Genomic DNA, 18,438 nt, shown 5'->3' on the forward strand with positions numbered 1-18,438 from the left:
GCTAGGTAGGAGTGCAACGTAGGTCCCCCCCCCCCCACAGAACAGGAAGCTGAGTGGACACGGTTCAAGGGTTTCGTCTTGTAAAAACACTGCTCCCAGCATATCACATTGGATATAAAACTGGCGAGCATGTGTTGCAGGTTTGTGTGCGCACACACACACCTGTTTGGTTATGAATGTGGACCTAGAGATGCTGGTGGCACGTGTGTTCGTGAAGGACAGAGACATTCTATAAAAAGAGAAAAAGTACATCAACTGTTCAGACGTTTGGGAGTGTGCGAGGTCACAATGTGTGGTGGCAATGTTCCCAACCACTCTGTCTGTGTGTGACGCTGCTCTAATATGTAGTCATCTGCTTCACTGTGTTTGGCTGGGAACCTACAGGGGCCTGTTAGGACATCTGGTCTCTCTTGGACTCAGTTACTCTAAAATTTCCTCCTCATTTTGGATCTTGCTCTCCCCCCTGATCTGGCAGAGCTGTTTTTTTGTATTTTGTTAATATCACCTAACTGAATCTGCAAACAGCAGCCTTCCTCCTCATCAGTAAGTCTCTACAGAAACTATACATCAGACCAGATCATAAATATCCTGTCCACGTTTATCTCATCAGCAGATGTCGGTGATCATAAGATTCCCCCCTGGCTGCATCTATCAATAAACTGATTCAATAAGCATTATAGTGTTGCACAGGACACAACACAAAGACTCCCAGAGGCCTGCTTCACATTGTAATTGTATGGTGAGATGGATATGTATAAATCCACCGGATGTGTAAGTGAAGAAACAGGCCCCCTCGAGATTTGATTTCATATGCATCACATTCAGTATCTTGGGGACAAAATTTGATTTGGTATCAATCGGATTTAATTAGTCTGGAATAATGACTTTGGAGAACACATTGACAAGCCCATCACGAAATTAAGTCTCGTGGAAGGGTGGTGTCTGCACGGGCAATGTGGATGCGATTTCAGCCGGCAGGGTTTCAGTGATGTGACACGAATCGGTACATCTGCAGCAGCAGATGGAGGGCTTTTAGAAAGAGAGGGAGACGGACAGGAAAGCAGACAGAGAGAAAGAATAATAACAACTAGCGGCTGCTGAGTTTGATTATACACATTATACCTCCTTTCTTTGCCAAAGACACATCTGCACAAATCAAAGAAGGCCATTCATCACCAGAGACCGAGCTGCACGCCAGCGAAGGACTATAGGACGAGTCAGAGAAGGTCTGTGTAGACAAAGACGCAACTACTCACCACAGAGAGGTTCAGATAATACCTTGAACTGCTTGAAGAGTTACAATTTCTTTTTCCGCTTGTCAGTTTGACCGGCTCCCTGTGAGTCACTAACTTTTTTATAAGAGTATTTACCTCAGCTACACCTTCTCACCGGATGCCTGAATACAAAAGCTTGGTCAAAGCAAAAATCACCCATTTGCTAGGGCTTGGCGAGAATCATATCTCTGTATTTTAAGGCTGACTGACATTATATAAAATATTTACTCCAGCGCTGTGTCTTCCTCCATGTTACGGGTTAACTTTTGAGCAAGTTGGGGCGTGGCTGCGTTGACAGCGTGGGAGAGGAGAGATGTGAAAACTCGCACAGCTTTATGTAAAAAAAATAGTTATGTATTTAAACTCAACATCAAACTATATCGAAATTACACTGATACACCTTAAAAATTCAATATACCGTCCAGTCCTACTGTGTTCGTACAGGTCGCCAGATATCTTGTTACGCTCAGGTGCCAACCCATCTTTCAAAAGAGGAAGTCAGAGGTTTTCAATCACTCAGTCTGACCTTTAACCTCTCAGTTATTCTTAGAAAACTGACGGCAAGGCCACAACTTGAAGTAATTTCTCTCTACTCTACTTTTCTTTTTCTCTGTCCGTCTCTCTCTGCACATATTTAAACTCCACCGTCTATCAGGAATGACTCAGCTCAAGTCTTTCCATATGTGATTAAAAACTACCTGTAAAACTGATATCCAGGCCACGGATTCTGCATGAAGTCGCCCCACTAACAAAGTTTTGAGTAGTGAGGGGATGTCTAGACTAAGAGGTAAAAAGCAATTCCTGAAACTCAACGATGACACTCGCTCGTAGGCAAATATTCCTCCCCTCCTTGATGGAAAGGTACCTCAAAGGAGGCACCATGAAAATTGGGGGTCTCAGGTTTGGAGGGCAAGAGGGATGAAATTGCCCCAAAGTGGATCCAGATGGTTATCTTTTCCTCTCTTTTCCTTTAGTCCCCCACTCATCACTCCATCATTCTCTCTCTCTCTTTTTTTTTTCCTCTTCGGTGAACTACAAACCCGGTGATTACTTCAGTTAGGAATGAGCCAAAGCAAACACGAGGAGACAGAGTTGTGGTCTACCAAATAAAGACCAGGCTCGCAGTTCAAAGCAAAACTGTACTCGGGTTAAAGCATCCTCAGGGCTCAGCCGCTTCATGTTTGTGATCAGGGTTGCTTCTATCATTAATACCAGGATTCATACACCTTCTCCACAGTCAAATTCAAGCACTTTTCAAACATCTTCAAGGCACATTTCAAGTTTTTCCAGCACCTCAGGACATAAGATAAAGTCATTTGGTGTAAAAAACTGTGTTTTATTTGAACTAAGTGTCCTGTAGTTATTTATTTAGTCATTGAAAAATAACAGAAATTATAAGCCTCAAACAAAAACTAATAATACAGTAGAGAAAATGACAGATGTGAACAATTCAAGCACTTTGCTCATGCTTAAAGAGCACAGAAGCCAAAAGACAAAGAGAAAGAAAGATAGAGGAGTGGCTGAGCTCTGCGAACTGTGTGAATTAAAGAGCAGTGAGAAAAAAAAACAGCCAAATCATGAGATCAGAAGCTGGCTGGTAGATCATTTCAACATCCGCCCCGTGGGACACAGGCCTAAACTGATTCTGTAGGCTATTAGTCGGCCTAATAAATCATGATTTAAACACGTTTTATACCATCAACCTACGCTGCTCTCGGTGCAGTACTACAGCCACCACCTTTACTTTAGCCACGAAGTTCGTCATAGTAATTTGCTGATTACTATGATCTCCCTCTGGGTCCATGAGCTGTCAGAGGGCTGGAACATGTCAAGCATTGTTTCTGAAGGGTGCTGATGCCAACTCTTTGTCACATCGTTCAAAGGAAAGGAGGAAAAAAAAAGGGGAACACCGGTGGGAGGAGTGGCTGAACTGTGCGTCCTGGGTGAATTATAGAGCACCGGGACAGAATAACTCCATCATGAGATCAGGAGAGGTTGTGTGTGTTTAAATGTCCACCCTGAGGGGGAGTAGGGGAGTAATGGAGCTGAAGATTACAATAATGAGACTGTGTGGCTGCATGATCTGGTTCTGAAAAGAAAAGACTGATATGCACGAATATAAATACGTACATAAGCTATCAAACACGAGCAGATCTCTCTGATTCTGTCCCACTATAATGCAGTACATGCAAATTCATTGCTCCTCACACACACACAAAAAAACAGAGAGGCTTAAATGTATTTTCCTACTGGGCTGGATATGCAAACAAAAACATTCACACATGCATTCAGCTACTATGAGCCATCTTTTGTTAATCATATAAACCCACAAACACACCTCAGGGCAGAGCTTTGTGTGTATTGGCGACGCATCTATCAGTGGGTTCCTCATCAGCAGGTCCATCAACTATGTAGGCAAATTTAGCTGTCAGATCCTATCTCGTCTGTGCAGCTGAATGTCCTGTACTGACAAGTCTATCTTTAAAGTACTTAAACAACTGTCCTGTGCTCTGTCTCGTCCTTTTAAGAATACAGTATTGACATGGCTGTGTGGCGAATTGATACGGGTGTTTGTCCCGATCCACGTTTCCATCTGACTTTTGATTTTAAGGTTTGATTGAAATATTTTGTTTCTTCATCACTGAGAGTTAAGTTTTGTAAAGACAAACAGATCATTGGTTTCCAGCCCGACTGATGTAAAATTTTCTTTAGAAAGACAGACTACGTGGTATCAGGTGTAATATAACTGCCATATTTTTTTAACTGCATTTTTTAATGTTGCCATATGGTCATATTTTAGTAATTCATCATGTTTCCAGAACACGTGATCAACAGCATGTGACACTTTCTGGTTCTTTCACATTCAGACTTGTTAATTTGATGCATCTGTCTCTAAGATGTTCTGGTGCGAAGAATGTTTTTTGATCAGTAACCCACGTCCCTCTTCCCTATGCTCATGCAGTAAAGAGAAAACAACTTTTCAGGTATCCCACCTTATCCAATCGGCACAGAGAGCTCCATAAAGAGGCGGTCCTGTCTGTTCGTGAACCCGGCGAGAGCAGGACCCTCCTGTTATGTTATGTATAGATTGCTAACTGACTAAATTGACAGCAGTGCTTTCAGCAGCCGTAACATTTTCAAAACTCGAAATTCGTTCTTCTAAAACATTATAAAGGAAATCTTAGGAGCAGCCTCCAATATTACTTCCCTTCAATAAATTCAGACTTACAGTAAATAACGAGCATGGATGCTAATGTGCTTGTATACAAATGGCTGATTTTTTTGGTATTATTTACATTTTTTCTTTTCTTTTAACCAAGTAAACAAGAAGATCTAATGACATCAAGGACGAGTCTCGTGTGTGTGATGTGCTTTGAGCTTCGTGTGCGTTCACGTGTCAGCGCATACTTGTTTGAACATATCAAAAGCAGCGGGGGCCAATAGATCAACGTTTTTCATCTAAAAAGAGAAGTGTCAAATTTTTAACTCGTCCCAGCTCCAGACGACAACAAAGGAAGACCCGATGGGATCCATGTGTGTGAAGGCAAAAATCTCCCCCTCACACACACACACACACACACTTTTAATTGTGTTTACTTAATCGCACTTTTAAAACTGCAACGACTGCACTTTGCAAACGCAAGCACATAAAATATGCAACAATAAACTTTTGGAAAACAACATGTTTTCAGTGACAGTGAATGATGGAAAGTGTCTATTGGAAAGTGGCCATATTTAAGAGGAGCGTGGGTTTCTTTGAGCCTCAGACAGCTGAGTGAGCCTTTTGTCAAATTAAAGTATACAAACACAGAACACCTCACAGCCCGGAGAGATTAGGAGGAATGGTATCGCCTCAGGGAAAATGTGTTTGCAGAAAATAATTAATCTGTCCACATCTAGTCTAGATAAATCTGAACAAATCCACTAAGACATCAGCTGTTTGACATGTGAGGGCTGGTAAGTCTGTCTGGCAGACGTACTGATGGTGACTTCAAGTGTTGCTTAAAAGGTTTTTGTTTTGGTCCAACCGAGCGATTGGACGATTAACCGATTAGTCGATCGATAGAAGATTAGCTGCCAACTATTGTGACGATCTAAATCAATGAAAATTGTCTGAAAATGCACCTAAATACTAAACTGCAAACCTAAATCCATAGCCAAGTGTTTTCTGCCTTAAGAAGAAAACATTTAACGATTGGAAAAAACAACTGACCACGACCATAATGGGATTAAAGCACTGCGGAGGAGAAAACATGAGAGAGAGCACGCTGCGAACAGAAGTTCAGCACTTAGACAGAAAATGTCCTCGAGCAAAAGTTTTTATTGTGAAGTAGCAGCAGGAAGTCTTAAAGAAAGTAATTGGCCATAGCTGAGCATAGATTAGTCAGATAACTGAGGTTAGAAAGTGGTCTACATGTAGATTTGGACACGTGTTTTTTGTCGCTGGGTCATTTGGGTTAGAGCTCCGGGAGCAGTTTGAAACTCAAACCTGTGACACACATGACCAAGGTGAGCCGTACCTCTTCCTATTTGTTTTACCGTTTATTGAAGGGGGACAGAGCCAGACATTTGAGGCATACTGATAAATGTGATGCGGTTCTACTTCAACAGTCAAGGCTTTTTACTCTTTCAAGCTTTGAAGACTTTTCGAGGCCTGTGGTAACCTTTCTCAAAAACACTGTGTTTCAGGATTCAGGTAAAGATAAATGCTGGAACATTTCTATAAATCACATTGACACTGTGATTAAGAAAGAGAGTTAGATCTATGAGGAGAAGGCCTCGGGCTCAAGGCTCTTATCTCTTTTTGATTGTTATCAACTCCATCTCTAAGTTGAGGAAATTGGATATTAGAGAAGCACAACACTGGCAAACTGTCCTCAGGTTCACATGAACAATTGGTTTGACTCTCTTTATGATCTTTGCCCTGATGTCTTTCTTAAATGTTTCTCTGAATCGCAGAAATAACGTGGCGACTATAATCGGATTCAGCGCTTAAGGCATTTACATTTTTCTAAAGGAGGGTTCAGCCCTTATAAGTGGAGAAGCATGAGAGGCAGTGGGCTCTGGCACGCAGCCATCGCAGTATCAGATGGAAAAAAGGTTAAGAATATGGCACATTTCTGAAAAATCCTCTGAACTTACAACTTCACTGGGCTTTCATCCCACTGAAAAACAGCCATTGCTTACAATATTTTTTCTTTCAAACCCCTTTGGTTGCATCAAATTAAGAAATGACAACTTAATATTTACAAAAACTACATGAAATAGGGCTGCAGTGTCCATAAAGAGATATATCTACAGATTGTGTAGAAGGGTGGGTACGCTAGTTGATAAAAATTTGCTACCACCTGAAATACCAGTCGGTTATAGGGATGTTAATGATAAATGATTAATCATTTATCGAGAATAAAGCAGAAATGGGCACAAATACATCAAAAAGTATCTTGTTAATTGAAATACAAGTGAGCCACAAGACGTTCTCTACAAACTGACATTATTACATTTTACAAATTTGGTAGCCTCAGTTTGTGTTGGATTTTGTTGGGCCAGTTGTTGATGTCATTATTTTGTGTTATTTAGTTTAGTTACATGTCATTCAAATAACTTGGTGTTTACTTTTCTGTTCTACACATGTTGCCTACACTCATTTTGCATCCAACATAGATCATTAAAACGGTTCTCTAGTGGAAAAAAGTAGAAGATACTGAACGTATTAATCCACATTAAACGATAGTTGATTGATTAAAACTGATTAAAATTTGCATCCCTAGTCGGTTAAAGTGATTATTTCATTAACAGACAGACATAACATAATTTGCACAGAAACGTCACGTCTTCCTAATCAAACATTCATCCGTTACTAATATCAACAACACCAGTAAACTGTTGAGTCTAATATGTATTTACATATGATTGCATTCACCCAATGAAAATGCCATTTAAATGAAAACTTTGTGTTATGTTGAAAACTGTTTTTAATAAATGTTATTGTTAACTTCTATGTTGTCATTTTTTTGTAGGATGATACAATGTTATACATGTTCTTAATGGACAGCATAAAGTGCTTGAAAACAAGATTTGGTTATTGAAGAATGTGATTGATTGCCTGTTTCAAAAGGCTGTTACATGCAATATTTTTTAAGTTTTGAGGTTTACGTCTTGTTCAATTACGACTGTTTTCTTCACCTGGTCTTATAACCGTATGTGTTGACTGATGAAAGTTATATTACTTTTGATTGTCAGGGAAATTATTCATTAGGAACTTTTTTTCCCTTTCCACTTCGACCCTACTCTGAATAAATCAGTCAGACTTTACGCGACGCTCAACACGGACTGAATATTGTTCCACAGGGTCACTGTACATGTTTATGTGCCTCTGACTATATTCTCTGTCTTTTCCTCCTTGTGTTCCTCTCATCTTTTCTGCAGACAGACGGAGTTTGTTGTTGGCAAATTTTGCTATTCTTGGCGTGCAGATTGTGCTCCAGTAATGTGATCTGAGTTTCCAGCAGTCAGTATCAGACACCTTGTCTCACATCACGAGGTGTCTGAAACTGTTAAATGTCTAAACTGCTCTCTCCCTCTCTCTCTCACACACACACACACACACACACACACACACACACACACACACACACACACACACACACACAAGGGAACGGGAAAAGAAAACGAGGGAAGTTTTCTGTTTACAGCTGCGATGTAAAACTCAATTACACAGCCAATTGAGAAGGTTGCTCAGATTTGCGTGATGTGTTCCTGACCTAAATAAGATCGCTGTTCCCAGTCAAGCCTCAACAACTGCACACACTCACTCGGTTGACAAACAAGGAAAACAGCACACACACACACACACACACGCACACATGCACACATCTGGACCTCTGCTTCTCTCATTTAAATTTGCTGACTGTTTTCCTGCACGGGTCCCTGGTGTTACTGCCCCCGGACCCCTCCGATGAGGTGAGGTAAGATTTGGAGCCACAGTATTATGCCATCTGGATATACATTTACACATGCGTGCTCATGCGCGCACATACAGATATACTCCTGTCATAACCCACACTGACAAACACCTGGACCTGGTTACTGGACTCAGAGGGAAAGTTGAATACCGTGTGCATGCCTGTGTGTGTGTGTGTGTAAGGGGGGGTGTATGGGGAATACTGGTCTGTAGGTTATTCAGCGCTCGAGGCTGTGTTGAGGTTCATTTTAATTTTTTTTTTCTTCTTGGCTTTCTGAGCCCTTGAAGAAGGGGGCTCACTTCACCAAGTCTCAAAAAATTAAAGGTAGGTCACTGCTACTTCAGTGTGTAGACGCTTTCTCCCACATACCAGACAGACGCTTTCTGACGCTGACACAGTAAAGTGATGGTGTGACTTCTGTCAATAGAGGATTAAAGGAGGAGTCGTGATAATATTTGTACAACAATTAATTTAAAACATATTTGAAGAACAGAATTTTTGAGCTGCACTAAAGTTTCCCTTAAACATCTGGATCTACACTGAATGTGGTGGTAATTAAAGTAGTCAAACAACATCAGCTACGGAGGTTTATGACCGTCAGTGCTGATGTATTTTGTTTAATATCTGCAGTAACTGCTACTGTTGTGTGGCCTGCATTAATATTAATATATTTCTACTATTCATGATAAATAGATCAAACTCATCAGAGCTTCCTCAAAGTAAACGACAAATGAAAACAAATCTTATTAAGAGTTATCTTTGCTCACTTTGGCGACATTTCCTGAATGCATAAAACAGGATTAAGTTTATACTTTTTAATTTAATTATATTTACACAGCCCTGGGCTAATGACAGATTATCCTAAAAAAAAGTGGATGTATTTCAGTAAACTGTCTGTGTAGGGGGCTTTCTTTGATTGTTAAGACAGAGCAGTGTGGACAGAGACTGTTTAGATGGACTTTTCTTCTATGGAAACGATACAGGTCAAGAAACACCTAAAGGCAACGATGACGCTCCACAGAGAGTGATGTAAACATGCTGATGAAGCTATAGGCAGTGGTTGTATTACCAGCAAAACCAGGGCTCCTGACTACTTTTCCACACTGGTTTTAATTAGGTGCACCATCATATGATTCATGTGCACCCATTTCTCATGTATTACACATCATGTAAATGATTGTAAACAGGGGAAAATTTGCAAATACATGTTTTTCTTCATTTAAATCGCACACAACGAGAAAATGCAAAAATCTGAATTCAACCTCTACATTCTTGGGGCACTGGTGCTTCTGAAGAAAATGAATAGTCGCACTTGACAGATTTTTGGGTGCATGTGTATAAAAAGTTGAAGTTAAACGACTCATGATGCAAAATAGGAGCTTTAATGGTGTTCTGGAGCCCTCAAGGTCCTGAAAGATGATGTAAGTGTCTTATGCACAGAAGACAGAAGATAATAACCTGTTTCTTTGCCCACACCCAAGTTATATAAGTCATTTGTTTTTGGGCGTAAAATGAAAGTAGGCTACCTGAACCAATTAAATTCCCAAGTTCCCAAGTGTTGGGAAGAAGGAGCCCAGAATACAGTATTTGTCTTCTTACTGTACTTACTAACTGTAGCCTACTGAAGTACAATGATTCAGTTAAAGTATTTAGGACAAACCACTGAAGCTCCCATCATTTTGTAACGTGCTCGTCTCTCTTACGTTGACCTCGAGCTTCAGTCTCGCGCAGTAAACAAGTCGCTCGCACGTGCAGCGCGCTGTCAACACCTTACAAACAAACAAACAAATACACGCCTGTCAGACTCTCCCAATTAAAAGCAGACGATGGGAGCGTCACACCAGGTGAACAGGGTCATCCTTCAGGTTTTACTCACCTTGTGACGTCGTCTTGGTTCGATGGAGAGGAAAAGTTGCTGCACTCGGTGTCGTTACTCCGGGTACGGATGCGAGTCGGTCTGAGTCCAAGCAGGAGTTGTAGCTTTTCTCCCTCCTCCTCTCTCTCTCTCTCTCTCTCTCTCTCTCTCTCTCTCACACACACACACACACACACACACACACACACACACATATGGTCTCACACACATGAAAACCTCTCCACTCCTCTAAAATCCACTCAGTTCTATGAGAGGTGATTAATGCCACAGAGAGAGGAGCGCATTAGCTCCTGAGAGAAGTGACTGAGTGGAGTCCATCAGCCACTCTTCCACTTGGTGTCCAATAAATAATAAACAACTAACAATGCATCTTCTCCGCTAATAACCATAAATTAACTTGTGACCAGGAAGCGGAAAGAAAAAGGAAAATGGAAACGTTGTGAAAAGTTGGCGAACCCATCTCGGCCAAGTAACATCATGAAAGTGGTGACTGTTGCCTGTCCTTGGCTTTCTCGGATGCCCCTTCCATTCCCAATCATGACACCATCACCTGTGTCCTGTTGGAGGGGAAAACAGGTGTTTGTTTGTTTGTTTGTTTGTTTGTTTGTTTGTTTGTTTGTTTGTTTTTAGCATTCCACAACTTTCCAGGTCTTTTGTTGACCCAGCTTGTTTGAAATGTATATATATATATATCTCAGCAGTGCACCCAGTAAGTTAATGGCGGTTATGTTATATTATGTTTATGACCGTGCTCGTTTGTTGGTTGGTTTGTCAGCAGGATTACACAAAAACTTCTTACCGCATTTCTACGAAACTTGGACGGAGAATGGTCTGAACTATTAACTTTTGGTGCAGATCCCAATAAAGGGACTGATCCAGGAATTATTTTTCTCACTTTTGTTTTTGTTTTTGTTTTTTTAAATTTTTTCCTGAATTTCTCACAGAATAATTAATGTTACTTGTTGAAATTTAGGTGGCTGGTATCTATGAGTGGGCCTTTCTCCTGATAACGGATATTTTGATAACAGGCTACTACTCTCTCACCAAAAGTATTACAAAAAAGTTGGAAATAAAGGCACATTTCCTGACTTTCCACTCCAACTTGATAGGAAAGTAGACTTTGTGAGTGTGACTTGAAGTCGTGATACATAATTAAGAAAGCAATCAGCACTACCAATTCTGAAACGATACGTAAAAATCATTTGTGTTAAAGCTGCTGTAAGTGAATTTTCCGATATCCCTGCCCACTTTATCCAATCAGGACAGAGAACTGGACGGGATAACAAACTGTAAAACGGACGGGAAGTTAGCTAAAATGACAACAAAGCTCACAGCAGCTATTAATATAAAACATGATATGAACTACTCAAATATCACATTTTCTTTGTCTGCGCTGCTCACTGGATAACTTTTTTAACCTTCATATCTGTACCGCAATTTCACACTTCTGGCACTCTCTCCTGCTCTATTTTCAAAACTGAATCCCAGTTATTTGTGTGGGGGTTGGTGTCGGTGTGTGCGGTGGGCGGGTCACTGAGAGCATTTGGTTTGCTAATTTGTCTGTACTAAATATATTTGAATAATAATACATTTTTTTCTTCATTTACAGTGAATTAGTTTGCTTTTGTTTGTGTAAAATGGTTTGTTATTGCAAGAAACCACTGTTTTGTGAGAGATTTGTAAGTGGTAAGTGTTGAAAAGAGAAAATGTTTGACCCGAATCGCCACTTTATGGTTCTCACACACTCTTACTCCCTTGACGTCACTCACGTCCTCATTCCACCACGCTCTCCTCTGTCACCTTTCTGTCTCTAGTCTGTCTGTGTCTCCTTTGACCTTTCTCAGCGTGGTGGAGCCATGCGTTGAAAATCTGCATTTCACACTGCTTATGTCAGGCTCGTCTACTGCCATGTGGTTTCTCAAGCAATAATACAGGAAGTTTAGTGTGGTGAGATAGTGTTACACTGACAGGAAAGAAAGCCAACGTGAAGAAACACAGGATATTTCTCTTGGGTGTTTAAAAGCACATCATTTATTAGACAAGTCATCAATTGAAATTGTTTCAGATGTAGTTTGTAGGTGAGAATTAAGCATTTTTTTTTTTACCATGTTTGTTTACAGCTGTGCAACATACTCACCCCCTTTTGTCCCATACTGTAAAAACCCAGCTGTCTTTCATTACAATTACACAAAATGAATATCAAATATCACCAAATCAACAGGTTTGGACAGTTTATGGAGTAAGATAATAAAAACACTGAAGAAACTACCCCCCATCTGTTCCCTGAAAAGCAAAAAACCCAGTTTTACCCAAAAAGTTAAATACATATTGTCAGATAAGAAATCTCTTCCCTCTATAAACACAATAAAATATACAGTTAACAACACAAGAGTTAGACTATTTATGATTGACCTTAATTACCTGCTAGAAAGAGCTTGTGACTTTAAGGAAGCCTATGGAGGACCGAATCAACCACAATTTAATGCAATTAATAAAAAACAAATTAATATACTGTCAATAAACATGGTGCTAAGTAAATAAAAATATGAACATGAGTCATAAAACTGTTTGGCACTCAAGAACTATTTCTGTCAATGCTATGCGCTTTCCAAAAGAAATACATAAATATACATAATAATGGCTTTATATGTAGTCATACATTTATTTATTCATTTATTTTATAAGCATATTTATTTATTTATGTTATATTCATGGCCAATTCTTTCCTCCATAAAATCCCCAGTGCCTCACTGTTCTACATTCACATGTGACCTTTTGTTTTGATACCAGTTACATGTTTGCGGATGTTGCACAGAAAATAAAATGCACAGAATTCATTTAAAACAAACAGAAAAAAGTTCAGAACATATCAAAGGCGACAGATACGACCTTCACCGCAGACATCCAGCTCACCTGTATTCAAACAACTAGAGCGACAAACGTTTTGACGGAGATATAGGTATTTCAGTTGCTGTCTGTAACATGGTTTTGAACACACAACAACCAAATACAACAAAGAAGTTTGGCACAGGATGGATAAAACTCTCTTGAACTTGTATCAAAGCTGCTGATCAGATTGTTAAATGGAAAAACAGCTACACAAACATTAGCACCCACAAAAATGAACCCCTGCTTTTGAAAGTAATTGTCTCATACCCTCCCCTCTCTGTGATCATGGGTATGAATGTATATTTTTTGGTATTGTGTCATTTACTTTGTACGTTGATGTACAGTGGTAATTAAATGTGATGACCTCACCACTGTGATGCGTCTGAGAAACTCAGACTCAAAAATAAAGGACAAGGATCACAAAATCCTACGTGTTATGTAGTACACATACACTGCAGCATTTGGCAGAAAAGGGACTTCTCTGGTAAAAATATGTAAAACCTGAAAACATTGGTTACTGCGAGCTGTTTTGCAGCTTATGGTAGAAATCATACGACAAAAGTAGATTATGTTTTACTAGAGGTCTGGTTCCCTGGACATGGCACCGTTAACCCGACTTGCAAGAGCCACCACTACGCTTGCACCAGTATTGCTTGAGTTTTGTTGTTGCATGAAGTAATTTGCTATTAAGAGATGTTTCCCTCCAACCAACCCAGAGAGAATGTATGGCTATAAAAGTTGTGAGGGAAGTCCGAGATTTAAATCTTCAGTGCGTGAGCGTGTTTCTTGCAAAGAGGTTTGTCTTTCTTGGAGAAGAAGGTCTGGCCTTCCAGCGTGGTGCAGCACACCTGAGGAACGACAGCAAAGACACACAATCAAACAAAGAACGGTTACTTATGTAAAGTTCTGCAGGATACTTCTTTCTTAAACTCAACTCAGAAATATCATATTTTAAAGCTACATTGTGTAAAGAAAATGGCATTTTGTGCAATTTGGCGCCCCCCACAGTTTCTGAGTGCAACACCACTGTCATAAACACAAGTTTTCTTTGTTTCTGTTTGCTTGTTTGTTTTAATTATCTGATTGTCTGTTTCATCTGAAAGCACCTCACAGTTAAAAGACATGTCGGTCAGACGGACAGCAGTCTCCTCGACTGATCATACTGTGAATACATAGCGAAGCCTTCACTTACCGCACATACAAAGCAGGTGTCATGCCAGGTGTAACCGAGGGCCTCCAGGAACTTGTCACCAGCCTCGACAGGGAACTCACAGCCGTGGCAGCCGGTCCCAAACAAATTGTAGAAGTCTTTAATACAGACAGAACAACATGACATACGTTGATGAAGGTTATCAGTCATTGACATGACAAACAAACAAAAACAACTTGTTTCATTTCGGAGAGCATCTTGATTGAGACATTATTCATCAGCCCCGTCAGCGTGATCACTGCGTTCATCATCGCTCACCTCGTTCACAGTACGGCTCTCCGTCCTCCAGGTGGAAGGTGTTGTTTCTGATTGGCTGCTGACAGGAAGCGCAGAGAAAGCAGTAGACATGCCACGTCTGTTTGAGGGCATTTATCACCTCCTGCAGGGGCAGATGCAAATGATGTGGTTAGTTGGAGGCACACATTAATCATCGTTGTGAGCACTGTGTGTGTGTGTGTTGGTGACAGTAGCTGGAAAGTGAATTAAGTGTCTTTTACTTATTAGGTCATTATTTGTGAAATTCAAACATAAAATCTTCGGTTACTATCAATCTGTGTTTTATCAGAATGGATAAATATGTGTCAGGAATCCACAGCCTCTCCTCCAGTCAGTCCTTTTCTCACGTCACATTTGAATATTAACTTTTTTTCTCTCTCTCTCTCTCTCTCTCCTGTGGGGCCACATGACACGGCTTAAAATAGACAAACCGCTTTCTTTCCCACCCTGAAACTGTGAGAACGAGACAGGACAGGGAATCAATGGAAAGTTGGTGGGCCGGAGTGAAACGCGGGATCAGAGGAGAGGGAGTGAGAAAACAGGTTAATAAGAAGCCGTAAGCTGGTTGAAGATGTGTGAGAAATAGAGGGTTGAAAGGGATTGAGGCTAAAGAGGTTAGAACACGTGAGGGATGAATGTCAGAGCTGTTATGAGAGCAAAGATCTCAGCTTCCTGACCGCTGGGTTCATGCTACACCTGCAGCCTCAAGGCCTCTAAGCCTAATTCTCCTAACACCCGAACATGTACTGCATTCCTGAGTTTCAGTGATGGTCACTATAGAAAATCCGACATTGGCCCTCTTTGCATTTATCCTGCATGTCTGGGATTGTAGCTGCAGTGTGGCTGAGATGCAGGGACCTTTGATTATGCTTCTTTATTGTTTTGTCTATGAAGGAAAACAGTTTCTCTTTCCGAACAAAGTAAACAATTAAAATCCAGATTATAAAGCATTAGTGCAAGTATGGAGAGAGGCCAAGAAAAGACTTTCCTCTGTTATTTGTCCATGTCTGGCAGCTATTAGAACAACCTTATCCTTAATGCTTTGCTGTAGAAGTGATGTATATTGAGAGATAATTTTCAGGTTAAGGGAGTCAACTAATGGACAAGAAGGGAGGTGCAGAAGAAAACACATATACATCAGTGAAATCACAAGTTTAAATGTTGGGTCAACCTCTGCTTTAAAGGATAAGTTCACCCAAAAATGAAAATTTGGTCGAAATTCAGTAGAAAGTTTCACAAAACATTTCTGCAGCATTCCCCTAAACAACTGAAGTAGCTGGGGACTTGTTTTATTCTAGATCCCCAAAAAACATGAAATGGCTCCGTACAGCTCACCCAGAATAATCCAGGTCTCCAGATGCCCCGAGATCCCAAACTGATTTGAAAGACGTTATTTAAACCCTTGACGTGCAGTCGAGCCTGTGCACCCACTTCAAAGGGAATGTGTGCTAATGCTTTGAACTTAGCAGCTACAGTGAAGCTTAAAAACGGGTGTTAATAATATCTTTTCAAATTGCGGGGGCCTCCGGAGAGTCCCCATCTGCTTCAGTTGTTTAGGAGAACACTGCAACGCTGTTTTGCTGTGAAGCTCAGCCGCTGAGCAGATAATGACTGAATTTTCATTTTTGGGTGAACTTATCCTTTAACTCTCATTCAGAAGTAGGACGTTTTAATTACACTCATTAAGAGCCGCTTATTTTTAGCTTTAATATTTTAAGTGTAATATCTCACATTTGGAAGCTGCTGCACGTAATCATGTTCAGACAGCGCTGGCTGCTAAACCTCTTTATGTAGCCGGTCGCCCTCTTCAAATACCCTCACGCCAAAGTGGAAAAGTACAGAGCGGTGACGATTAAGAATTACACTGACTCAGGGTTAATCTTGTTGCTGGTAGCCAGTCTTTCATAGACTAACATATACTGTATGTAATGTGGCAAACTGTGGCAAACACTGGTATGTGTCACAGGTTTGCAGTGAATCCCACAGAGGAGGACTATCGCTTCTGGTCTCCAAACAACAGGTGCTGGAGTTTGGAAACAACAGTCACACTCAGCGTCAAGGCCAGATGTACAGTAAGTGCATCATGATACTATCTTCAAATCAAACGGCTGACGCTGAGGCTTTCGCATTGCAGAAAAATGCTCGAAAGTTAATCAATCTTAACTGCTGAATACAGTCCGTTCTTATGAATAACATCACAAAACAGTGCAGCGCAGCCAGACAACAGAGATAAGACAATCCTAGATAAGTGCAACTCCCCAAAGTGTTTACCTCTGCACACACAACTCACCCCCAGTATCTTGGCCTGGCAGCGGCTGCAGGTTGGAGCGAAGAACTCTTCATAGCAGTGTTCACAGTAGACGGATCCCTGTTCTTCCACAAAGCCGGTATCTGCGAGGGATGCACGGCAGTGGGCGCAGTTAAATTCCTCCTTGTGCCACGATTTCCCCATAGCTACCAGAAATGGCCCCCTGAAAAAAAAAAAAACAGACGGAGACAAAAGGATAAGAGGAAATCAACTTGTGATTTTACCTGATGTTTCAAGATAACTCTGTAAAAATGAAACTGAAGGGCATGTTTTCTACTGTAAACTATGTCTGAAATAGTAAAAAGTGCCCACTGCTATGAGACCTAGGTGACGCCATGGTGTCGTCCAACGAACGAAGATAAACAGTCCAAATCGTTAATGGTTTCAATGACGTAAAGTTCCCAGATTTTGAATATTAAAGGTTTGTCAGTTTTGGGCTTTTGTGCTTAAACAATTATTGGATAATTAAAAGTTTCAGCATTCAGATCACAAGGCGTATCACACATTTAAAAAAATCCACTGTGTCCCTGCAGGTCGACTGTGACCGTCGTCCTCTGCCTCCACTCAGGCAGCACCTTGGCCCCGTCCACTTTGATGATTAGGTAAAGTGGGAAAACAACAGAGACTAATTTACTCCACACAATAGCTGTTCTTATCTGATCTTATTCTGAGATTGACTCAAGCCTGGCAGCCATTAGCATGCGAGCTACCCTATCCTTGGTGTTATGTAATGTAAGGTGACACAAGTTGGGAGATAACGCTCGAGCTAGGGCAGCCAGCTACAGTACTGGACGAGCAGAGAGGTGGACAGGAGGGGAGGAAGGAAGAGGGAAACAGTGCAAATATGTACAAACTTTTGGTAACACATCATTTTACAGTGGCAGGCAGCAGTGTAAACACAAACGCTTCCTTGGTGCTCCCAGTATGGACTGCGAGCTTCACGGCTAACTAAGCTAGCAAGCTGATGGCTGCTACAGTTGGCAGCAGTTAGTGGTTACCCTTGTGATATACTTGTTGAGTCTGAATTCAACAGGTGGCCAATTCTTACATATTGCACCTTTAGATTTTAGACTTTAGAGTTTCTGATTGTTGGACTGATCCATTGAAATGATTAGAAACTAAAAGCTGCAACACATCACTTAAAATGAACCAACTTCAACTTAAGTTAGACAGAAACTATAGTTGGATGGTAAGATGGCGTGATCCGTAGTATTAAGACAGAAACCAGAAGAAGTGTCCTGGAAACGTTTTAAAGAAATTGGGAGCTACCATCTTCTTATCATGAAATTTGTAGAACTGTATAATGATGTGTTTCCAAACTTTTAAGTGCATTATCCAGTGCAACATGTATCTGTGCACGGATATGGTTCAGTGAAACTCCCCAAACATCATTTAGAGTCTTCACTAAGCTTCCTAGAGCCTCTGTTCAAACATCATATTATCCTTTCCCAATCATGACGTAGATCCTCAAATGGGAAACCTAAAAACAAACTGACCCGACAGGATAATCAAGTGTCGGTATCAGCCGATCATGTTTGTGTAGTTGGGTGTGTGTGTGTGTGCAACGTCACTCAACAGTTTGATCCACTGCAGGTGCAACTTAATTCTCCTAACCCCTATCTACACGACAATCAGATCTT

At 40.8% G+C, this 18,438-nt stretch overlaps 1 protein-coding gene across 3 annotated transcripts in view; it reads right to left on the bottom strand.

The window, feature by feature from the left end:
* Positions 1-12,131: 12,131 nt before the first annotated feature.
* The window catches only part of pdlim5a (PDZ and LIM domain 5a), a 63,922-nt gene continuing 57,615 nt past the window's right edge, over positions 12,132-18,438 (bottom strand). For all 3 annotated transcript variants that reach the window (XM_084360062.1, XM_084360061.1, XM_084360060.1), the window contains 4 exons: positions 16,781-16,961; positions 14,473-14,593; positions 14,197-14,312; positions 12,132-13,852 (listed from right to left, as the gene is read on the bottom strand). In XM_084360062.1, the coding sequence (XP_084216188.1) occupies positions 13,763-13,852; positions 14,197-14,312; positions 14,473-14,593; positions 16,781-16,961 (508 nt within the window). In that variant the 3' untranslated portion in view covers positions 12,132-13,762. The remainder of the gene's footprint in view (positions 13,853-14,196; positions 14,313-14,472; positions 14,594-16,780; positions 16,962-18,438) is intronic.

Source organism: Pagrus pagrus, assembly GCF_965226575.1.
Source record: "Pagrus pagrus genome assembly, chromosome: 8".
NCBI classification, from domain to species: domain Eukaryota; kingdom Metazoa; phylum Chordata; class Actinopteri; order Spariformes; family Sparidae; genus Pagrus; species Pagrus pagrus.